Genomic DNA, 25,927 nt, shown 5'->3' on the forward strand with positions numbered 1-25,927 from the left:
TCAGAGTTGTCTCTCAAGCCAAAGGTCTCAGACAGTGAAGATAATAAATAACAGAAGAAGTGAAAGAAACAGACAAGGAACATTTTAGGAGGCTGAAATTCCCACTACTCACTTTGTTCAGCAACAGCAATTAGAGGCAGAGGAGCTACATCTGATGAAAGAATATTGGTTGCAAAATTGATCCCCACCTGGGGAACGGCCCCTCTGAACTTAAAGGAACACTTACTGAAACAAGTATGGCAGAAAAAAAAAAAAAAAAAATCCAACGATAAAGGTCTGCAATTATAACATGTACTCTGCTTGTGGGTCACAGTCAGGCCGGGGAAAAAAAAACAAAACACTTTTATAGCTGCTCACAGCCCATCAGATAACAACCATCCTAACTGTGAAATAAAGTGCTTGACTGCAAAAGGAGGATTCTACCTCACAATTTTAGAATGCCTTACTCCGTGATCTTATTCTGCTTGTCATATGAGTTGAGAAATCTTTTAGTGAGGGTGGCTGGAGTTTTGCTGTATTATCCGATGCTGTGGAAACACATATAGTTCTTCCTTAACATGGGTCTGCAATTGTTTTATAGAGAACGATAGACACATGTAACATGTTCTTCCATCCCATTCTGTTCAAAACTTGCTGATTTACAAGATGAATTGCTAATGATTTTAATGAAATACTCACGCCACACAAATGCACAATGAATACAATACAACATTAAACACTAATCACTTTTAATCAGGGTTTGCCGGACAGTGGTTTGTTTAATTCTCTCATTGTCTGCTCAGCACTCTTAATCTTGATATTTATGGTTAATAACGGCTTAAATTAATTCCGCAGTACAAGAAATCAGTTTGAATTTATACTCTGAAATGTATTTCCAACTGAAATTAAACTGATTCCATATTCAAAACTTTATGGAGCTAAAAGAAAAACAAACCTAAACCCATTAACTCTCCGTGTTTTTTTAAATTTATCTAAAAGGTTTGTGATGATTGTGTGATTTTTAATCCTGCTGTACAGTGCAGTATTAATAGTATAGCAGAATATATTGATCATTTACAAGTGGAAAATTTACAAGACCTATAATCTATTTACTATTTTGATCCACATCATCACTTCCTGAATAAAATTCTATTTTAGCTACATTTCATGCAGATGTCCCAATGTATTTGTACTGACTAAGTCTGTTCTATTCATTTTCATTCGTCTGTTCTATTCATTTTCAAGCCAAGTACTGAATTGACATGGTGCCTGTTTTCGCAGCCTGTGCTCTAGCGCTAGAAATGTCATGGTAGCATCACACACCAATTATACCGCTCTTTGTTTGCACTTTTTATGTAACGCTTTGGTTTATGTAAAATGCCTATTACTGCTCGGTCCTTGGGAGAAAAGCTTGGGTGGGTGATGTTAATACGATGAAACTTTCATATACCGTTATGGAATAAACATATCGTGTCCAAGAAGACCCCACATGCTCATTGCTGTGACATCATCATTATATAAATGCAGAAAATGAGAAACAGCAATAAATAAAGTACTGATTTGAGGCGGTGGGGCATACAATAGCAAAGCCATACTGTAAGACGAACTTTTTAAAATAACTTTTCAAAACCAATTATGATCACAGTAAATAAAGGATAAAACATTTCAATATTGTGTTGCATAAATAAAGAACATCTCAATGATAACTTTCCTAATACCGTAGTTAAAATAACATCTGAAAATACAGCTCATGCTTGAATCTACTGAAGACCTTTAATCTTTTCGCTTTCTTTTGGGGCTTTATTTGTGAATTACATTTGAAATAAATGTAAAAAAGAGGATCAGTGAGTTAACATACCATAAAGCTGACTATTTTAAAGAGTATAAATGCACACAAACATATATACACACACACACACACACACACACACACACACACACACACACACACACACACACACACACACACACTATATGGCCAAAAGTATTCACTCATCTGCCTTGACTCTCATTAGAATTTAAGTGACTTACCATTCCTAAGCCATAGGGTCCAACGTGACATAGGTCCATCTTTTGCAGCTTCAACTCTACTGGGAAGGCTGTCCACAGGGTTCAGGAGTGTGTTCATGGAAATTTTTGACCATCCTTCCACAAAGTGCATTTGTGAGGTCACACACTGATGTTGGATGAGAAGGCCTGGCTCTCAGTCGCCGCTCTAATTCATCCCGAGGGTGTTCTATCGGATTGAGGCCAAGACTCTGTGCAAGCCAGTAAAGTTCATCCACACCAGACTGTCATCCATGTCTTATGGATCTTGCTTTGTGCACTGGTGCACAGTACTGTTGGAAAAGGCCAGCTCCAAACTGTTCCCACAAAGTTGGGAGTATGGAACTGTCCAAAATGTCTTGATATGCTGAAGCTTTCAGAGTTCCTTTCACTGGAACTAAGAGGCCAAGCCCAGCTCCTGAAAAACTACCCCCCACCATACCCGCCACCAAACTTCACACTTGGCACAATGCAGTCAGACAAATGATTCGTCACTCCAAAGAACACGTGTCCGCTGCTCTAGAGTCCATTGAAGGCGTGACCGTTGTATGTGGAATATTTAGGAGCGAGGACATTTCACAACTGGATTTGTTGCATGGGTGGAATTCTATCACAGTTCCACACTGGAATTCACTGAGGTTCTGAGAGCAACCCATTCTTTCACAAATGTTTGTTTAAAAAAAAAAAAAAAAAACAGTCTGCATGCCTAGATACTTGATTTTATACACCTGTGGCCATGGAAGTGATTGGAACACCTGATTCCAATTGTTTGGATGGGTGAGTGAATACTTTTGGCCTTACAGTGTATATAATATATGCTTATGTGGTTTATACAGACGGTATATGCTTCAAAGAAGCATATATTGTGTATTGAATAAAATTCAATAAGAGTTTGATGCATGTTGTATGCGAGTAGTATATTTGAAGTGACTTCTTAGACTTCGAGCATATCGGGCTTTCATACTGATAAGCAGGAGAAAGGATATTACAATTTTTTGGAACAACTGTTGTAGTGACAACTCATGGCAAGACAGTCCAGGGAGATAAAGTCAAATTTTTCTATTTCAACCCTGAGACTGACAGGTGACCTGAAATAGGGACACATGGCATCTCATAATGTTGGCCTGGCTCCACACCTATCCTCTGTAGGATGAGTGGTAGAAAAAAATGGATGAATAATAGTCGGATTACTGCTACAAAGCATGAAATGAAGGTCTCCTCTGAGCCAAGCCAGTTCTCTCACCATGTGTGCTTTCATAACAATAGCAAAAAAAGTGCACGGATGGAATCCAACAGGGAGGCCAAGTTATTCTCTACATCCTTGATTATAAATTTAGCTCCATGTTTCCTTCATGAGGGGGCAGTGGTAAACGTTTTGTCTTACAGCACAGACCCTGGTACAACAGTGTGGAGAGTTTGCAAGTTCTCTCTGGCACTAGGTGGGTTTCCTCTGGGTTCTTTGTTTCTACTTTGTCCAAAAATATGTAGAAGGTTAATTGAACAAAATTGGAAAAATGCCCGATGTGTGATTAAGGGAATGGGCGGCTGTTTGTTTCTGTATGTGTCCAGAGTGTACACCACCTCTCGCCCAATAATAGCTGAGATAGGCTCCAGCATCCCCACGACCCTGAGTGCAGGATAGGCGGTATACAATGGATGGTTTGCTTCACCAGATGCTTGAAGATATGATCACGGGCATGATGATAGCTTATCAGAGCATAGCAACTCTTGGCTATGTAAATTAAATGTGATTATAGTCACTGGCTGAGATAAACAGGCAACTTTATGAACAGACGTGGGGGAAATTTAAGGAATCTCACTCTGCTGTGAACTGCGGCACATGATATTGGGAAAAGGTTACGTTTTTAAAAAACAAACAGTAAATAAGCTGCAGTAAAATGCAAGTGGCAAGTGCACAGATGAGCTCCTGGTATTCTTAGAAAGCAGTCCTCATCTGCTTAAAGCCACCCCAAAGTACTTTGTATGCAGAGCATGTGTTCCCAAGAACTGAGTGACATCAAAATGAAAAGATGAGGCAAAAACCCACAGAAATCACTGAAGTAAATGTTGGGAGAAACTTCATGTGGATTCCTCAACACTTTGGGCATAGTGTGTGGCAGTTTATCACAGTGAACTTGGTTTTGTTGAGAAGTTCCTGGATGATATTTCCCTGAAACGATGAATAAATTGAACATGAATATGATTCACATGCAGATGCTGTTAAATTAACACTTGCAAAGACAAGTGTTAATGCATATCAAGACCAAATGAAGTATTACAATACAACTTATTGGTTTCTTCCGATTAATCCATTGCTTTTGCTGGTATAAAATAGATGAATCCTCCTGGTGTGACATTTTGTTGATTTCAAACATTTTAATTGAATCCTTAAACAACATGAATCCTTAAATTAAAAACTATTTTAATGTAAACATTCAATAGCAGAAATTAAATGAGTAGCTGAAACTGAAATGAAACATTTTCTAAATATCAATCATATTTTATTTAGTCTTCTTGGTTTTTATCCTTTTGGTCTTCCCTCCCGTTTTGGTACCCTCATCCTGCAAAACAAGAAGTAAAAATTACCATGAGGAGAGGCTGGCTAATGACTATCTTACATGACATTACTTCATGACCCTCATGTAAGAGAAGAGGATACAGAGGAGGATGTTGATTTGCTGTGGTGACCACTGAGGGGAAAAGCCGAAAGTAAAAGAAGAAAAATACAGTAGTTCTTAGCACTGAACTTTAATCCATGCATAATATCTGAGTGCTGCTTAACAGTTTATACCCATGAACTCCTACTTTGTTTCCTCCGCCTCCCAAAATATGCATGACAGTGTGCTGATTGCAAAGCACCACACTGTTTTAATGTATTCCTGTAATTTCATCAAACCAAACACTGCATTCTTAAGGGCTCTTATGCAACATCCTGTTCTAATCATTACCCTGACAATTCAAGTGGCCCACATGCAGAATCATTAAGTGTTTTGTGAATGACATCTGTCAACAGATGTGACTGTTCTTGTGAGAATGTGAGGTGTAATACTACAAGTGCAGATATTGTTTTTTAGTCGCTTTTTCTAAAAGCTATGGCAAGAAGTGAGAGACTTAATTTATTTACGTGATTAACATAAATATCACTCCATATTCTTCATTTGAATTCAACATGAATTTTACATAAAAATGTTGAGTCAAGTCACCACCACATCAGGAGTGACATTTAATGCTTGCACTGTGTCAGACGAGCTGGGGACTGAGCTCAAGTTCCTGAAGTGCTTTGTTTCTTACACAATATAATTGGTTCTATGTGTCCTGTTTTATTGAATTGCATTCTCTTCTCAGAAAATGTTTGTGTCCTTTTAAACCATAAGACCACTTTTATTAAAGTTAAAGCATTGTCAGTGAGTGCTGATCCACTGCTTTGTACACATTGAAATATTTCCACAAAGGGTGGGCTAGTGTGCCCTGGTGCCTTCAGAGTCCTCTAACTAACCAAGAACAAGTTTATTTTCATCAATTTTCCAGTCTTGACCACAAAGACTGAATCCTACTGGATACACTGGGATTAATTTTATATTAGTGAAATTTTTACCAAAGGAATAGTAACTTGCCAAATTCTATTTTGTCTCTTCATTTACATAGAATCAATATCTTCAAAGCAAATTACATTCCCATTAGCCTTAGCTGTGTATCATCTTTGAAGCTAATTGGGGCTGATATTCACCAAAGCATGCTTCATTGACTGAAAACGCCTGGTGCTGTTCTAAAAACATTAAGCTAGGAAGGCTCTTATACGTACTTTGATATGGAGATAAAAGCAGTTAATACTGTGATACCATATTATTGCTGAGGTTAGACATAAAGGTAATACCAGACAACATGGTCTTGATGAAATTACTGCCAAGCAACATACTAAGTGAAGAGGTCTCATGAAAACAAATATTGAGTGAGTAAGTGAATGAGTCTTACAGTAATCTCCTTTGATTTTGACTGGTCTGACATGCTAACTGTTAGCAGGGGCGGGCAAACTACGGCCCGTGGGCCAATTCCAGCCCCTTGATCTTTTTAATCCGGCCTGCCAAAGATTGGTACAGAATTCAAACATGATGTGAATGACTGACTGATTGGATCAATGAATGTGGGAGCTCAAACAGGAGATTATTTCATTTTTTGAGCTACTTGAGACTTTTCCTGAGCTGAATGACACAGATTGGCTTTCTGATTTAGCCTTTACTGTGGACATACTGGACGTAATGAGCTGGATGTGAAGCTACAAGGGAAAAAACGGTTTGTGCATAAAATGCAAGCAACTGTCAGAGCCTTCAAAACCAAGCTGGATTTACTGTCAAAGCAAATGTCAAATGTGTTTTTTTTTTTTTAATATGTATCATATTTTGTGGTGACCCGGCCCATCTGTCAAATTTCAAAAATCAATGTGGCCCCTGACCCAAAAACTTTGCCCACCCCTGTGCTAACCCAAATTTTTTGGGGGAATTTTCGGCGGGATTTTTCTCACCACTTTTCTACACTAATTAGCTAAATAGAAATTACAATGATTTGGGCAATTCATAATCTAATCCCCCTAGATAACTATTATCTTGTTAACTTGACTGAGTTCATTTCTGGAGGACATTTCACTTCCTACCCAAGCAGTTTCGACAGTTCTGACCTTTCAGGTATATAAGCCTGAAGAAGACCAAAAGTTGACCACCTGGTGCTCAGGGTTGGTTTAGAAGCTACTTTGATTGCATAAAGGGCACACTACTAGATTTTTTTGTCCAATTTTACCCACAATTCGGAATCAGCACCAATCAGCATTTGTTGGGAATAGTCACAGTGGCAAGTCGGAACCTTAGTGTGTGTGTGTGTGTGTGTGCGTGTGTGCGTGTGTGCGTGTGTGCGTGTGCGCGTGTGCGCGTGTGCGTGCGTGTGTGTGTGTGTGTAAGGTTAGACTTTTGGCAGCCAAGTCGAGATCCAACTTTGTCGGGCGTATTGATTACTGTATCAACCTAACTGCATACACATGTTGCCAGCGGCCAATTAAAGACAGTAGGCAGTAGTTGTTGAAAACTATGTTGAAGGCCAAGAGAAGACTTTCAGAGAAGAGTTAAAAAAAAAGAACAGCCATAATTGTCAAACTGGATGGGGTTTTTAGCTGCAGCAATAGCTAAAAGATGCATCCTGTTATCACAGAGATAACTGTGCATATGAGAAAAAAAATCTTCAAAGCAACCTTCATAAAACTCCGGGCTTGTGACAAGTGAGGGTAGAGCATTTGATCTCCAGAACATGCAGGAACCAGACACTTCAAATGAACCAGTATTCCTAATGTATCAGCTACCAAGGAGTTACTGTGGAAACAGAAAGATGAGCTATCTACATTTTTTGTAACAGCTCCATGTCTCATGTCACACTACAAGCTGTACCTACATGCGTATGGGTGTGATAAAAAAAAAAAAAATCAACAATCTGTAATAACCAAAGTTTTTCATTCAAATATTTTCTTAATAAACAGATTTGTGTATTTGCTGGTTTGTATGTGCGTATGTGTTTGGTGCAACAGAAAGTCATGTCATTGCCTTGAACATCCAATTTTTTTCACTGGAGAAACCCCTGAGTTGCTTTCACAGCATGTTTTGTGTGTAATTATTCATTTGCAATGAGCATCAGCTGTAAGTTTTGCAGTATTGCCTGGGCAAAAAATAAAATCCTGTGCACTTTGATTTATCTTGCGATTTCTATCGCCAGTCTTATCAACAACAGCAGACACCCACTTTCATTTCCCACTGAATGACTGGCACATCAGATCATGCCCTGCTTCTCTCAAATCTGTACTCTCATGATTCCAAAAGAAGTCAAACTTGTTATGTCCACCAAAGCATTTTAGTCCAACACTTGAGCAACTTTTTGAATTCTTTAGAAATTTTGAATCGGTGTCTTTGCTGCTGAATTTTTAACTGTGGTATTATCCTTGTTGTAAATCCTCTTTAATCCAGATTATTTGTTTTGATCCTTCATCTTGCAGAGGTTCTTTAACTAGGTCACAACTTTAAGAGCACTTTAGTGCAGAGCTGAAAAGACATGCAGACAGGAGGAGCTGGGAATCAAACCACCATCCTTCTGATTGGAGGGACATTTGCTCTACTAACTGAGCCAAAACCCCTTTTCTTGAATGGAGACCAAAGGTATCTCCACAAAAGGGTTTCTTTACCTGAGAAAGATTTTGAAATAATCAATATTCATTTGCTGTGATCTGTCAGGTAGTTTTGATGTTGTTGAGCTTGCATTTCATTGCCTGTGCATTTTCACAGTGCATTTTCTGACCTGTAAAATAGCAGCGTTCTTTATTTGTACAAATACCTTTTTGTAGCTCATACGAAGTGAATAGTCAAGCGAATTGCAATCAAATATTCCCACAACACTTGGATCATACATTAGACATTTCATCCACTAAAATAGCATGAAATATTAAGGCAACAGGCCATATTTGGCCATTTGACTGTTTGTTAATCAATCGTAAGATTCTGTCTTGGACATTGCTCCTGGGGACCAATCTTGTCTGACTAATAGACACTTATGTTTCCATCAGAAGGGTTAAAGTACCGTAACTTTCAGCAGATTTGAGGGAAATAAATGGTTCTATTTTTACCAAGCTGCACACAGAGGAATGTGAGAGGGACAGTTAGATGAGTAAAGGCTACAGCATCCAGAAATGTAAGCACTACCATGAACCTCCAAACGTCTGCCTTCTACAAGGTACTTATAAGAAATTTAATTTAGAACTTGAAAGAACTAACTTAGTTGACGTAAAGGAATTAGCACTATGTGGTGCAGCATAAAGCAGGAAACAGCAGAAATAGAAACAATTCAAATTGGAAAAAAGAGCTTTTAACATTGGAAACATTTGTACGCCTGAAAAGAAGATTAATTTTTATACTTTGGCTCCTTGAGGGAAATGATGCTTTGGTCAAGCCAGTAGACAGTTTCGACACATCCAGTGGGAAAAAGTGTTAAGAGTGTGACACGCTTGTCCAGCTATTTGAGAATCCAGTGGGATTTCAATATACAAGTATCTCCAGGGTTTACAGAGAACGGCTCGCTTGCGAGCCCTGTCAGAATACTGTCAGAATCTGGCATAAACAAATCATGACACAAAAATCTTTCCATGTAGGGATGTAATGGTTTATACACAAATCAGCTCGGTAAATCAGTTGCTTACAGTTTGTTTCATTAAAAAAACTGCTTCTTATTGGAGGATTTTATACATTAAATGCTTTAATGAATAGATATGGGTGTGTTTCGTGTGACTGACATTCTGCCAGCTTCAAGGGGCAGAAGTTTTACTTAGTCTATTTAAAACAAACAGGACTACAGACTGAAAGACATCATTTCACCTTCTAGCCGGTCATAGCATTGAAGCACAAATGCCAAGACTACCCATAATGAAGCTTCTGACCACAGCCCCTGTATATTGGTATTATACTGATATGGAACAATGGAACTGTTGCCAACACCTTGTTACATATTAATAAACTTAATTTCCTGCATCAGGCATCCTAACGCAAAGCCAAATTCCACAGAATATAAGACATTGGGATACGATAGAAAAATAAGCAGGGTCAAGAGAGAGTCTCACCGTGGTGGCAGTGTATCCTTCTTCTACCAGGATGTTTCGAGCACAGTTATTGATGTGTTTGAAACGGTCAGGACCCAGTAAAATGCCTCCATACCATCGAGACACAACCACCATGACGTTGCGCACGTCCAGAATCTGAGAAATACAGGCAGATGCAGGGGGATTTGTCAATGGGGGGTTAATGAAAGTGAAGCAGATGTGAGACAAATAAAGATAATCAAAAAATATATGTTTTAAATAACCGGATTAAATAAATCTGGCATTTTAAAAACAACTGACAAGCTCACACATAATTAATGCCTCACTTTGTAAATCCCTTTTTATGGAATTGATTCTAAAACCCGGTAATTGGATTTTAAAACTCTTTATGGTGCCACCTCGTCAGATTTGCTTTCAGCCTTCGAGTACTCTTGGACCCTTAATAAGTATAAACCAGCATTTTTAAGTCTTACCGAAATCCCAATGTGATTCATATTTATCAGTCTAAAGTCAAACTCAAAAAGAACAGCTCTGATCTATTGTTGTTAAATTTCTGTCAAAAATAATACTGTCGGGACTATAATTTCATTTGGTGTAGTTTGACATATAAAGGAGAAGATGTGTACATTCAATATGTGCAAAAGTCGGGAGGCACAATACATAAGGGATAATTGCTATACACACACCTGATATTCCAAATTTTAAAAATCAAAAGAGATGTAAAAATTTAATTCCTAAATTGAGATACAGTATTACAGACCACTGCCTTGTAAAATTCTACTTTTTGTTTTTCCTTTTTTTTTGTATTTTATATATATACATATATATACACACACACACACACATATATAAATACTCATCAATCAATATAGATTTTTGTAGTTATATATATATTTATGTATATATATATAGTCATACATGCACACATATACATATATACGTGTGTGAGTATATATATATATATATATATATATAGAGAGAGAGAGAGAGAGAGAGAGAGATGCACACACACACACATGCATCCATTATTGCTTATCTTGCACACATTTAGAGATTTAGACATACAATCATTAACTCATCTGGGCAATTTTTCCAAGTTTTTCAATTAACTTTATGCATGTTTTTGGATTGTGGGAGGAAACTGGGGAGCCCAGAGGAAACCTACACAAGTGGAGAACATGAAAACTCCCCATAGAAAGGCCCCTTGTGGGAATCAAACCAAGGTCCTTCTTCCTGTGAGTTGGAAGCACTAACCACTATGTATGTCCATCTGTCCATCTTCCACTTATCCTATACTAGGGTCGCAGGGGATGCTGGGGACTATCCCAATTGTCATTTGGCGAAAGGAGGGGTACACCCTGGACAGGTTACCAGTTAATCACATGGCCACATATAAAGACAAACAACAATTTATTCTCTCATTCATAGATTGAGCAATTTTCCCAATATTATATATTGAAAGAGTGCAAGGAATTATATTATAATCTATAGTGCAAAGAGTTGGAAAAAAATGACTGGGGCACTTTTGTGAAAAAAAGATCCATAAAAGACCAATGATGCTGTAAAAATAGTCTGTTTAAATGCTGAATTCTGCATTCATAAGCTTTTCTCTAGTATCGGAAAGACAGTCAAAACAAAACTGTAGGACATGAAATACGCATAATGTCCCACACCAAAGCAGACTGTGTGATAAACAATACAAATAAATCAATAATCCGTTTGGAATAATGTTGTTTTTTTGTTGTTATTTCATCATTCTTCCATCCATTTTCTACCACTTATCAAGGGTCGGGTATTTGATCACTTGAAACATTTCTAGTAAAACTTTTCTGCTTTCAGCATATCATAATTTCAGAGATGTTCACAAACAGCCTGGAATATGGCTTGCTGATGGCATGCTAACAATTATTGCGAATCTCATTCAAGACCGTCCTAATTGGGTCTCTTTGTTTAACGTAAGTTGTCCCTGTACTGCCATTCACACTCTTCGAGGGATCCGGGGGAATCAGGCACATCTGGAATCAAACACTATTAATCAGTTCCTTCTTTTTCATCACCTCACACATTGACATTCACCGTCAGAAGGCACAAATCTAAATGAGGTAAAGGAGAAGAAAGGCTCTTTGAGAGGAAAGAGATTAGAGAAGAATGGATTGAGAAAAAAAGCTCTTCATGTAAATTACCCAGTGCGCCGAGTGCCACAAATAGAAGATTAATCAGTATATTTCCTCCGAGGGAGGGACAGAAAGACAGAGGACCTGATTCTATCACTTCAATTCCAGAAGGTCAGTCAGTTGTCGGAAATGACCTAATGCGTCTTTGCATCGAATTCAAACATGAGAAAAAGCTGCGTTGTGTCAAAAAAGAATTGCGAAAAGTTTTATGGAAGTTCAACCAATATTGTCTTCGGTTGGGGAGACAAAATTCAAAGAAAGTAAAGTCAGATTTTAATTATATACGGTCAAATCATAACACAATTGTCCCTTGACAGTTGACACATGAGGATTGGTCTGGACCACACTCTTTTGAAAATTATTTAAAAAAACCAGACCTTTCTCCTAGACAGTGCAACAGTAGCGAGGGAAGTCTGTCTTTTACTGGGCAAAAACCTTTGGCAAATCGAAGCTCAATCTGGGCAGCCTTCTGTCTCGCCTGGTTGGGATCGAATAACATGGATCAGGAGAAAAGGACAAATAGATGGAAGACAAGAGTGGGATAGAGACAGAGAGGAGTATGAGGGTTTGAAGGGACAGGCACAAATTATTTCTTACACATAATAACAGTAACACAGTAATAGCTAGAACTATGCATTCAGGGCTTTAATATTTAGAAAAGAAATAACAATGGTGGATGCCCACTTTAGGCAAAATATTTAGAAGGGTCTTTTACAATAAAACTCTAAATCATTAAAACAGTTACAAAAGGAGTTCAGGGAACTCCCTCTGGGGGAACTTGGAGAGTTTTCATCTCATTGTTGGCTACAAGACAACAATGAAGGCCAGAGGCTGAGTAGACAAAATAGTAAATTTAACCTCCACCAGAAGGAACAGGCTGGAAATAATGCTGGATTATGGGGATCATAAAGGGTTTTGGCAAACAGTTGCCCAAATATAAACCCACTTATTGAATGATGGTGAGAGACCAATGCTGACATCCCAAACATTTACCTGAGAGTGATGTCAGCTTTGCATGACAGATTGTCATTTTGTTACGCAGAGATGACAATTTAACCATATAACTTGAAAAAAACACAAGACAAACGCTCTAAAACAATTGATGATATACTTCCACGATGAGCCCACGACTCAAAAAATGTGTAATAAAGCTTAAACAAAGTGCTCTTATTCACTCAAAGAGTTTAGATTGCGTAATTAATGAAGATCGATGAAGTAGCCCCAGATAGAAAAGTATTCATGTACTATTTACATTTAACCCCGTATCTGACCGATAGTTGGAGCTACAGAAGTACAATTTGATATGTAAATAGTGGCAGCAGTTAAGGACAGGCATCATGACAAGATGGAAATGAAAGAACAGCTGCAACCCCTGTTTACAGGCCGTCACATGGATGTTGGTGGGGGTCTTCTCAGAATCAGTGAGGGTCCAAACGTACTTAGAGCTTTTCAAAATGAATACAAATGACAAATAATTAATTACTGGAATCTTGAATGTTCTATTTTGGAGCCTTTTTTGCCTGTGTGATATAAGAAATACTCTTAAGAAGTGAGAAAGGAAAGTGGTGCACATCAGAAACTAGCCTAAAAGACATCAAACTGTTGCTAATGTCGAGGGCCAATGCAATGTATTTGAGGGTTTTATAACTCACGCTCTGAATTATTAGAGCCGAACACTTGAGGTACGATTAAAATAAAAAATTATAAATAAATAGATAGATAGATAGATAAAGGAACAGTTTTAAATGTTCATAACTCTCAAGCAAACATTGGAAATTCTGAATAGCACAATGTTATTACTTTGTCATGGTCCAAAGGATCTAAACGAAAGTGAGGGTCACACTTTCTGTCTTCCACAGCAAAAAAAAAAAAAAAGCCCAATTTCATTCTGATTTTTGTCAGTGCAACTTCTAATGGCATAGTTGACTTTCATCGTTTTATGATTGAGTATGAACTGTGGCAGGAGTTGTGGCACTCATCTGGAAAAGCTCAGCCCTGACACAGCACAGAACGACAAAAACACTTAGATCACCAGCCAACATATCCATCTCAACAGGCAAAAGACAAAAAATAAAAAAATGTGTGGACAATTGCACTCTTTGGCGTGATGTGGGTGTGTATATGTGAATCACAGTGCCATCTGACAAAACAAACCAAGAGACAAGTGTCTCTTTGATATAAGAAATGAAAAGATTATTTCGGTGAAATTACAGTACAGTAGAGAGATCAAAAGTATCTGAAGGGGAATATTTCCTGAGATATTAAACACACCATCTGCACTCTTTCAGATTATTATCTAACAATGTGTAGTGTAAGCAGATGAAAAAATGTATTTTTGTGTTATTATATATAAATATACACACACACACACAGACACACAGACACACACACACACACACACACATACACACACACACACACACACACATACTCATATATACATATACAGTGGGGAGAACAAGTATTTGATACACTCCTGATTTTTCAGCTTTTTCCACTTGCAAAGCATGTAAAGGTTTGTAATTTTTATCACAGATACTCTTCATCTGTGAGTGATGGAATCAAAAATAAAAATCCAAAAAAAAACATTGTATGATTTTTAAGTATTTCAGTCGCATTTTATTGTATGGCATAAGTATTTGATCACCAACCAACCGGTAAAAATTGCAGCTCTCAGAGACCTATTAGTTTTTCTTAAAGAAGTTCTCCTGTTCTCCACTTATTACCTATATTCACTGCACCAGTTTGAACTTGTTAACTGTATAAAAGACACCTGTCCACATACTCAATCAAACAAACTCCAACCTCTCCACAATAGCCAAGACCAGAGAGCTGTGTAAGGACATCAGGGATAAAATTAGCAAGCAGCTTAATGGGAAGGCAACTGTTGGTACAATTATTGGAAAATGGTAGAAGATCAAGATGACAGCTACCTCTTTCAAAGAATTACTTTCAATTAGCCTGTCTTTATATGTCTTGCCAGATGTGTGCCATAGATTTACACACTTCCTAACATTCTCACCCAGCAGATCTCCATAAACTAAATATACCCTATACAACCTTTGCTGCGAGCAGAAAAGTGGGAATGATGATCATTCTCCTTTTTTCACATTAACTATGGCCTATTCACATTTCTGACCAATTACACAATCATTATCAAACACCCCACGAGAAGAAAGTCGTGCCAAGACGATGTGTCTAGAACAAACTGCAAGAACTCCCTAACCAGGGCTGAGAAAACAAAATGACGTCATATTATTTTCTCAGTCCTCCTTGTGGAGTGTATGTACAGTTTGTACAGTCCGTTAGATGGTTTGGACATTAATAGAGGAGAGATCATGAAAACACCGTAGGAAGAATGCAAAGGAACTGCCAGAAGGCCTGGAGGAAGACCAAAGATCCCTGCGGTATTTCTTGGAACTAAACATCCCAAGACTGTCAAAGTGTTGTTGAGCAAGACACTGACCCCCTAACCGCTCCTGTGGCGTTGCTAAGTGGTTGCCAGCTGCTCATGGATCATCCATGAAATGTTAAATGCAGTGAAATAATTTCCTGCAAGGAATCGTAATCGGAAAAATCTTAATAAAATAAAAAAAAAAATTATGGATGTAGTGAAAGAGGACATGAAGTTAGCTGGTCTGAGAGAAGAGGATGCGAGGAAAGAGTAAAGTGGAGTCATATGATTCAGTGACAACCACTGAACAGAGCAGCTGAAAGGAAAAGAAGAAGCGTCTACAGGTAGACGCGCATCAGAAAACAACATCGCTTCAAAGCTGTTTTTAAAACCATTGTCATAAATCAATAAACTCACAGATAAAAAACTGAAGGACTTTGAAGCAGCATGGTCAATTGCACAAATGTCTATCCATAATCCATCCAAAATTTCAGGGAATTAATATAGACTAAATCTATAACTTGTAATTTTAAGGAAAATACTGTTGGTTTTTATTGATGTTGTCCAAACATCCGACGGTACCCATTCACTGACCATTCACTGTGCACACACTAGATGGATAGCGATATAATTTCTTATAAAAAACAGAACATATGTCTTGAAAACAACTGAAAAAAACATGAGATGGCAATGTATTTTTTTTACATCATCTGTGAAAATGAACAATCAAAATTTCAAAAGGAGTAACAAATGCCCAATTCTACCAACTGGCAATGAACAGTGTGGTGTGAGATACTCACTCAGAGTCCAAATTAAAAAAAAAAAAAAAAGCACTGGATAGAATCTGAAAATTTGGTGCAGTTAGAACAATAGTCCCGAGCAGCATTATATATCTAATTTATCTGACCCTTTTGCATTCCCCCCCTTCTTAACTAAAAATTTGATGTAAAATGTGTCTGATGTACCAATAAAAAGGAATGTAGCACACACACCGGGTCAGGATTAGTAATTACTGAAGAGTTGATAACCTGCAATAAATGAAGGAGTCTGCCTCCCGCTGCTGTCTCCCCATCATCCTCACAGTCCTGCAGGAAGCTGTTCTTGTCCTCACAGTAAATTCTACAATTAGGCAGGAGAGCATGCAGACATTTGAGTCAGAAACTCAATAAGTGACATTAGCCGACTCCTCCCTCTGTTTTCTTTGTAGGTTGACTAAGTGTCAGCATCTTCTACTTTTCAGCACCTGAACTCTATTATCATTATTGATTCATGTTTGATGATATTATCATTGGACCCTTAGGAGACCCTCATATTATCTGCTGCTTTTTGTTAGTTTGTTTTGTACCTTTTAATGTGTTGTTCAGAGAATTCAATGAGAAGAGTCACATTAGATCCCTTTTCATCACATCTTCAAACGCAGAATTTTAAACTGTTTATACAAACGGAACAGGGTGATATTTAGCCTTGGAGTGCAGAATGGGATTCATTTAGATGATTTTATTTGCATTTCTGAATCTTTCAACCAAAATGACTTGCATCCGCTGACTCTGATTCGAGAGATCAATGTATCTTCCAAAGCTTAAAAGTCATTGATTTGCAATTCACCCAGTAAGTAGAAGCATGTTACTTTACTTTTGGTTTTTTTTCAACCTTCAATAACAGCAAAGTGATTCTGTAACAGTGTTAGTTTTCTCACTCTAAGAAGTACTGAAGGTGTTTCTTGATGAAAAACATTTACTGCTCTTCACCTCAATGGCTTCAGTTGGTGACAGCTTCTGATAGGCAGGGACTGAGAGATGACCCATCCAATTATTTGTTGAGTACACCACATAACACCCTAAAAATAGCTTTTATTAGGGGGTTTCCAGATGACTCTTTGTAATAAAGCCATTGGTGTTTTGAGTTACATTAACAAGGCAGGAAGGATATTAAAACAGCATTATTAGACCACTGTTGCACCTTGTCCTCTGTGTAAAAGATGCAAAAAAAGACAACCATCTATATGATGGGGTCATATAGATACGGTTGTTGTTGATGTTGCGGGCTCTCTTGTGCCTAAAAATGGCAATTGTAAACCTAATACTAAGAGTGAATGACGATTGCAGAATAAAACCTTGAAATGTGATGAATCACACATAAATCAGAGATGACTAACCTGTATGCATAAATGTTGTGAGTGGCACTGGCAATCTTCTTGTTTTCAAAAAGTTTCTCTAGAACCATTTTAACCTGCAACACAAGACCAACAGAGCAATGACCATCAAACCATATTCCTGATCTCACTCTCACATGCTACAACATCCAAACTGCTTTGGTGTAGGTATGTTCATAAGAGGGTTCACGTTACCTTTACTAATGCTTGAATGTAAAATAAGACATTCTAGCATGGAAATTTTCTATTGGGAAAAAACAAGTGACGTGAAAACCCATGATGAGGCTTCAGATGTTTTCCTAACTCTGGTGAATAATTCTTAAACTGCATAGCTACTGTCACAGTCATTGTCAACAGTTTATTAGAGAAGAGATTATTAGAGATCATGTTTTCATGTTACCATAAATGGTATTTAAAATAACCTCTGGAATGTTGTCATCGGCATAACTCCCCACACTTGATGTGATGTGTGGAGTCTCAAATTATGTTACCTTTTTGGTAAAACAATGTTTTCTTAGGCATCAGTTTATTGGTTCAAAGTTGGATTACCAAGGTAGTTTGATCCCCTCCTTGGGTTGCACGGATGGAAATCAGACATATTCCAAAAACAAAAGAATTCATAAAGTTATAATTTTGAGTAAATTACCTTAGATTTTTTTTTTTTTTTTAATTTCCTAATAATCACCCCGTTGTTAGGGAATGCCATCTGATTTTCAATATACACACATGCAGCTGCATTTTACAGCCATACTTCCTGCTCCTCATTGGCACAGCAATGCCAGTAGCAGGTGAGGTGAGGCCAAACAAATGTTTAGTGTATAGAGGAAAATGTTAAGCTGAGGAAGAAGCAAAATGTCAAAAAAAACATGACAGGTAATAGATACTGTATTGACTTGGCCTTTTTTTTAACATTGTTTTTCCGTTATCTACATGAGTAATGAAAAAATTGCACTGATCATCACTGCGGTATTAGACGTACGACATCACATAAGCCAGGGGTCCCCAAACTTTTTCCTGCAAGGGCGAGATAACTTTTCCCTCCTCCGACAGGGGGCCGGGCCAGTTTGTAACAAAAAGTGTGACGATTGCAGAGGTGTCTAAATGTAGACATTTATTGTTTTCCAAAAAGCCACACATAACCTCAAATTGAGCCTCTCTAGGATCTTGACAGGAAAAAAAACAGAAAATAGATAATAACATTATTATTGGAATAAATAACACTATTTATAAAATGAATATTACCAAATAACCCTTTTCAAGTTTTTCCCCGAAAAAAAGATCAGATAAGGCCCAGACTGCAGAAGGGTGGAATAGAATGTTACATTCTATGCATGTACAAGTCACAATTACATGGCCAGAATGAAAAAAAAAAACATAATGCCTCTGGTATTGTTCAGGGGGCAGGAAAAATGTGGAGGCGGGCCATATCCGGCCCCCGGGCCGTAGTTTGGGAGCCACTGACATAAACAATAACATAAAAAAAAACAGATACCTGAGAAGGAGCCAGTACAGGAAGTGACAAACTGCAGGCTTGATTAAGGAACAAAGAGGCTTGGAGAGAACAATGGAAATAAATGTAGCCAAATGTGCAATTCTCAGTACTAGTCATTCACACGACAGCCTCAGAATGTCATTCAATGAAATGTAACTTGGTCATGAGCTGTGAAATTACAAGGTTCCTTGGAAATGTATTCTGACTCCCATTCATATGTGACCAATTTCACGAAAAAAAATATGTTGGATTTAATTTCAAAGATGGCTTCAGAAACACCACTGGATGTGGTGGCCAAAAATTTTAATCACAGCTGGGCCCTGTTTAATTATTCTAATTCAAATTTTTTTGATGGAGTGACATTCTGAAAATCACAAGAGTTGCACCTCAGGAGGTGAAAAATTATTTACGTTCTATTTGCCCATTGATATAGATCACAACTATATTAACCAAGGATGCATTATACATGTACAGGGGCTTTGTACGGTTACTATGTGAAAATATTAGTCTGCTCTGCCAATTGAAGCGGTTTTCTTGCCCTAATTGGATTTTCACAAAAATCCAAACTATCATTAAAAGTAAATATTGAATATTCTAGAAAGAAAACAACCGCACATCATCAAAATTTGACCACTGCATTTAACAGCCAATGAGCAGCACCCAGGAAATATTTAGGACACAGTCTCATGCTCAAGATCCTTTCAACTGGCTAAGAGGAGCTCAGGAATCAAACCAGGAATGCCAAGCACCACGACAACCACTATTAGCACCTGAGCCACGCCGGCCCCCTGCCTGATCATCTGTGCAAAAAGTATCCATATTTTATGATTTTAATACGGCTGAATGGGTCTAAAGTACCTGATCTGAATCACATAATATTCTATAAAGTTGCCTTGCGGTATCATTTCCCTGTAAGTCTTAGCCGTTGTACAGAGTAGGGCACTGATAAAAAAAAAAAAAATCTGGCCAGAATTTAGCAATAACACACAACTAAGTCAGTCAGCAAGTTGTATTGGCCAATTATAAGCCTTTCAAAGATAATAAATTCTTAGTCTCTGAAAACATCAAACTTCAGAAATCAATACTGAATGTCTATCATACCTCCTCAGATAGCTCTTTATTTATTGCTCACATGTTGAGCAGATGTTGAGATTTGGTTAAATGCAAGTTTTGACATCAGTGAGTTGAATATATAATGTAAACTATTTGATTTATGATACAAATAACCAGTGAGATTGATATAATCAATTTTTAAGGGTGTGTTTTCACTAAGCAAACTTATATGTCCTTTAAATATTTACATATTCACATACACAAAAAGCAAAATCTTTACCTCTTGTGACCTTGACATTTTCTTGGTGTAACATACAATGTCAACCTGATTTTGAATTAAATTGTAAGATTATTTCATTTCAAAAAGACAAAAACATACCTCTGGAACAGCCAGGTGATACAAATTACTCAAAATCCTCACAGACTTTTACTTTGCATACATTCAAATATTGTGAACAAATATTACTCAATTTATTGAAACAGGATTTTCAGGATTTTTAAACTGAATTATTTCTATCTGTGCAATTTATCCAGTATAGTTTTAATTCAGATGTTGAATAGCATTTCACTTTTAATTATGTCCAAAATAATTTCTCAATGTACTGATACCTGTCTGGGAGTCACCACAGGCACTAGGTGAGCCTGGAAAGTGCTTCGTCTGTCTGTGATACAACTCCCATGTTTTATCGGAGGCACCTCCTCATCTACAAGACAAATGGTAGAATGCACAATGTACCCAAGCAGGATTTATGATCAATGAATTTCAATGTTGTCAAGAAATGCATTGCTCAATTGAGTGGGTCGTACCATGAGCAAAATCCATGAAAAGATTGGTATTTTCCGTGTTCACAAGACTCCTGTATTCTGGAACATCCTCATTGTCCACTTCTTCCTCAGCTGTCAGGTTCATCTTTCCTTGTTGATCCACTGTCGGCCATGCCAGAAAGAAAACTATATCTGTTAATATCTTAAAAATAAGCTTGTTTCTTTTTCAGACTCAGCTGCTTTTACAGGTCTTAATAAAATGTCGTTGGGCTTGCCATTCAAGACCACCTCCACACACTAATGCCCAGTAATCACTGAGTATGACGGCAGTCATTATAGCTTGTCTCATATTCAATACGGCAAATATATTTTTTAAGCAAGAATCATGCTTATCAAACTGACTGGAGAGATGATTCCTTGTAGGAAAGGTCATAGATGTCAGTTTTTTACTTCCCTAGATAACCAACATAGATTTGACGCACAGCGTTTGTCCTCACACCAACAAGTTCAGGGGAAGAATTTTAATTTCAGATAATGTGGATTTGTAGTCAAGCAGTTGCAGACTTTGTCAAGCTTGCATTATAGGTGACTGCACCATGATCAGGTGCAGAGAAGGAAAAATGATGTGCTGCATGCGGATATTCTCCCACAGTCTCAAGACAGTAGGTTAATTGAAGATGACTGGATGAGAAAGTGAATAGCTGCATGTCTCTATATGTGGCCAGCGATGGGCTTGTGACTGGTCAGAGGTGCAGCCTGCCTCTCCACCAATGACAGCTGGGGATGACTCTAGCCCCACCATTACCCTGGGAGCAGGATAATTATTACACACAATTAATTAATTTAATAAATTTAAAAAATGAAAAGCCAAGATATTAACCAAGGATCTGTGTCTGGTTGTAGTAAAATTACTGATTGGATTTTATTGGACAGTTTAACAAAAGCCCCTGTTTTTAGTGCACTTACTTGGGGGAAAAGGCCATTTAATTAGAATTTCAGCAGTGAGTTTTACTCCCAAGAAGCCTGAGAGTGTTAGTGAGATTATGAGAAAACTGGCTGGAGAGGTTTTTTTTTCAGGATGATGAAGGAAATTGTCTCTTAGGGCAACTGCTAGACTCATTGATGTCTCTTAATTGCTTTGGTCGGAGATGAAGCTGATGTGGGGAAGTACGCCATATCAAGGAAAACCAGACAATATTTGTGTGTGAATGAAGCCTTTCATGCTTCAGTTGAATTTAGTGCTTTTGTCCGTGCTCTTTGTAATCATAAATAATGCCTGTATTTCACCATAACATGAATTAACACCTTCAACACAGCTTAACTTGTTATACAGTAAGTTATAAGCTCAGCCACACTCAGTGGGGTTGTACAGAGGTAAAGCTGACAGAATTCATTTAAAAAAACTTGGGCAGTCATATCTATCATAACTTGGGGGATTTTCAACATTTTAAATCTTCTATAACCATCTTGGTTCGACTAAATTTCATGATGCGATTATTTATCTTTACTTATCTTCAGCTAGGTTGACTCGCCTCTGAGTTCTCTTTCTTTGAAATGTGAATTTTCTCTTCCCCTTTTCTTATTCTGCCAAGTCATATAAATAATCTTTCCAACAATCCAGCTTCTTTGAGCTTAAGTGCTGCGGTGATTTAGTCCTATTACCGCATAAATCGCAAAGTGAGACTGTTTCATGCGCCATAAGAATAGGGAGGACAGTCTGCATTGATTTCACTTTCTGGCTGCACATAGGAAACCACAGGGCTCCTTCCTAACTAAAAACAGCAAGGGAGACTTCCCAGGATACCTGTTCACATTTCTTTGACTCTTCAAAATATGCTGCGAAGGTAACAGGCGGCATTACACAGATAGCTATCTTAATTCAATGCAGCCACTCAAAGTCAGACACTGAGGATACTCTTGATGCCCACGAAACCCTTTGTGCACATCTTATCACATTTAGACCCTGTAGAGGGCCATTTATCGACTAAAAGAGCATCTCAGCAGAGAAGGATCTGATAAGGACAATGTACTTGTAAGGGAAGTAGATTCACCTGTAGTTTCAACTATTATAAAATCAATGAAATATCTGAGATAATGACATAGAGGATTTATGCCGGGGTTCTTTTATATGTTTGAGCGCTGTGGAAACAAGTCCTTGAATCTGACATGACTGAACAGATGGCCTGTGGTGTTTTTCCCCAACAAGTTGAAATCATGTGAACACATTGAAAAACCGCATGAATGTTTAAACTAATTACTTCATCCACTATATTTGAGCCCCTTAAACTCCAGCAATTTTGTGGTAGCTTTGTTTAGATGTCCATTTTTTCCCAGCATAACTGTAATTTTGATTTTGAAGAAAAAGTATTTTGTCTTGAGGAGTTTCAGAAAAACTCATCTTTTTCAATGTTTTATTTTTCAGTGGAAATCAGCAACAAACACAGTTCAGGCAGTAAGAAAGAGTTTTCATTTGCTTCATATTTTTTGTTTATAGCAATTAACAAACTGAAAAGAGAGGGTTTTATTATACAATTTCTTTTAACTTCCTAATAAAATTGACATCTTTTCCCACTTGTAAAGAGTATATAAGTCATGTAAGACAATAGCCAGAGCAAAAGGAGCCAATAAGCAGCAGGCTCCAGTGTATCAGAGATTACACATAAAAAGACATTTTCCAGGAAAAGGGAATCATAAACACAATTATACATAATGATTGTTTGAAAAAAACTGAAATTGTGACATCCAAATTAGGCTGCACAAGATAAAAGTGGACGATTATTTTTATCTATCCCAATCATTTAAGAATATTGAAATAGATATCCACGATTCCCGTTGGATATAGCGATATGAAACGCTACTCGGGAGAGATGAATAAGGAAGCAACACACAATTTAACATAAGAATGGGGATTCATGAAAATGCATTGGGGACAAACCTGTAAAAAATATATATTATTCTTATTACAATTTTCCACAGTAAAAATCTAGAAAAGGAAAATTAATTTGAAAAAAAAAAGGAATTAGATAAAAATGAAAAAAGAAAAAAAAAATCTCTCTGATAATTCATTCATGTATAATCTATGTCACTTATCTTGCACTCAGGATCACAGGGCTACTGCTCCAATCTCAGCTGAAATTGGGTGAGAAGCAGCGTTCACCCTTGACAAGCTGCCAGTTGATCACATGTCCAAATACAGGGGCATAACACCATTAACTCTCTCACTCACATATCTGGGCAACTTAAGGGTCTCAAATGAACGACCCACATGTTTTTGGACTGCGGGAGGAAACTGGTGGACCCAGAGGAAACTGAAGCAAACATGCCAACTCCACATAAAAAGGTCATATCTCTTGTAAAAAAGTGGTATTTCGGCATAGAACTGATGTTTATTCATTTGAGAAATTGTCTAAATTAGTCACTTTTTAAGACCTGCACAAAAAAAATCCCAGTGTTAACAGCAGCAAGGACAGCAAAAGCTTAGGCATGTGTTAGTATATGCTGTTTTGCACATGCAGGAGTGACCTTCAAGGAGAAAGGTATTTTCTGCACATCACCTGTTTCAGTGCCCTGGGATTTGTCAACCAGGAACTCTCTAACTTTCTCCACCCACATGTACAGGATGCTCTCCCCCACATGCTCCCTGTCAGGATTGAAATATTTCCGTGTGTGAAAGAAAAGCTTCAGTTTTGACAAATATCACTCTGCGGCTTCTCCTTGTGAAAACAGAAATTATGAGTGGCACTCACACATAGAGGTCTTCCAGGCTGTTTGCCAGTTTGGTCCTCTCGGAGCCTCGCAGCCATGCCGCACTTCAAAAGCCGAGAACAAACAAAGGGTAATTGAGTGGGACACAGAATAGGTTCTTGAGTGGGATGTTGGTCTTTAAATTCAGCAGATCACTGCAAGATTAAATTAGGAAGGCAAATATACTCACTTGATCTGGTAGATGGGTGGAGCTACACTTGGATAATCAGGTGGGAGAATTATCTAAAAAAATAAAAATGCCTAAAAAACTGTACATATTAAGACACTAATGATTGACATACACTCTGCATTTGTCCACTACCTGCAAACATGCTGTGAATTTTGGCTTCTCCATGTCATTAGATATTTTGATGCAAAATATCCTGGATGCTTCATCAATAACACACCATTCATCACCATAAATTGAAGAGAGAGCCTCAACTTCTTCAATCTGATTGGAAGGAGACATGAACAAACCTAGAACATCAGTTGTGCCTCTTAATTCTGATAACATTAGTCAAAAAAAAAACATGTTCCCCGCTTACACACAAAATAATTCATTTAAAAACATTACACAAGCTCTAATTCACAACTTTGTTGTGCAACTAAATAATCAATCTGGTACAATAATCAAATAATTACTTAATTTTATTCTTCTTTGGAAAATGCTCTAAAACTGCTTGCAAAGTGTTTAATCCAGACATGATACCTGCTCTTTGTTAACATGTAATAATCATAATCACAACAACAGATGATAAATTATCAATCAATAAATAAATAAATCCAACAACAGCACAGTGATCAGATGAGGTTAAGCTCGCAAACCTAGAAGGTTATTAATGTATGCCTGGACTTCATTTGTGTCCATCCTTTTGTCTCTCTTGTCAACCTGTTTCAGCTGCATGCACTCTGTAGTGATGCGCGTGTGTGTGTGTGTGTGTGTGTGTGTGTGTGTGTGTGTGTTGCCGCAATGTGCAGCACCTGCTGGGCTTCAAACATGTGTTAATGAATTCAGTTACCTTGGGAGCAACATGCATGTTTATATATGAGTGTATCTTGAATGTCCACTCTGCTGCCAAATGGATATTTGAATCAGTTTCTTAAACAAACGTGGAAAGATGCTAGATTCAAAAGGTTTATTGTCATGTGTATTGTGTGGAAACGTTTTTCCCTGACAATGAATTTCTTACTTTGCTGTCCGCAGTGCATTTAGATATGTATTTGTACATGGTAAACATCTGACCTTTGACACCGGCAGTCTCAACATAAATCACTACAACAGGGCAAGAGATGTAGCGAGAGAAACTTGTAAGATTGTCTTGACAATTTGTCAAAACAAAAGCTGCTTACTTGAGACTGCAGGTCTCCGTCATTCTCCGAACTTATCATATTGCCCGTTTATTCATTCCAAAAGAACGAGAATCTAAAAAGAAACAGGACAAAGTCAGTCAATAAACGAAGGGACTTAAGTGCAGTTGGTGTATGACAGTATTCAGGCAGTAAGTACTTC

The 25,927-nt window shown here is 37.7% G+C and overlaps 1 protein-coding gene across 2 annotated transcripts; it reads right to left on the reverse strand.

The window, feature by feature from the left end:
* Nucleotides 1-1,758: 1,758 nt before the first annotated feature.
* Nucleotides 1,759-25,906, reverse strand: impact (impact RWD domain protein). Of its 2 annotated transcripts, XM_086161746.1 has the most exons (11): nt 25,768-25,906; nt 24,740-24,868; nt 24,608-24,660; nt 24,420-24,482; nt 24,228-24,313; nt 20,716-20,835; nt 20,518-20,612; nt 17,367-17,440; nt 16,240-16,330; nt 9,665-9,799; nt 1,759-4,586 (listed from the first exon to the last, which is right to left on the reverse strand). In XM_086161746.1, exons 1-11 carry the CDS (start codon nt 25,804-25,806, stop codon nt 4,527-4,529), a joined length of 945 nt encoding a protein of 314 aa, XP_086017872.1. In that variant the 5' UTR covers nt 25,807-25,906; the 3' UTR covers nt 1,759-4,526. The 2 variants fall into 2 exon arrangements, with proteins under 2 accessions (XP_086017872.1, XP_086017873.1); XM_086161747.1 differs by lacking the exon at nt 24,740-24,868 and having other exon boundaries at nt 25,768-25,869.
* Nucleotides 25,907-25,927: the final 21 nt, after the last annotated feature.

Source organism: Fistularia commersonii, chromosome 16 (genome assembly GCF_037954325.1).
Source record: "Fistularia commersonii isolate RoL2024-O1a breed Wild chromosome 16, RoL_Fcom_v1.0, whole genome shotgun sequence".
Lineage (NCBI taxonomy): Eukaryota > Metazoa > Chordata > Actinopteri > Syngnathiformes > Fistulariidae > Fistularia > Fistularia commersonii.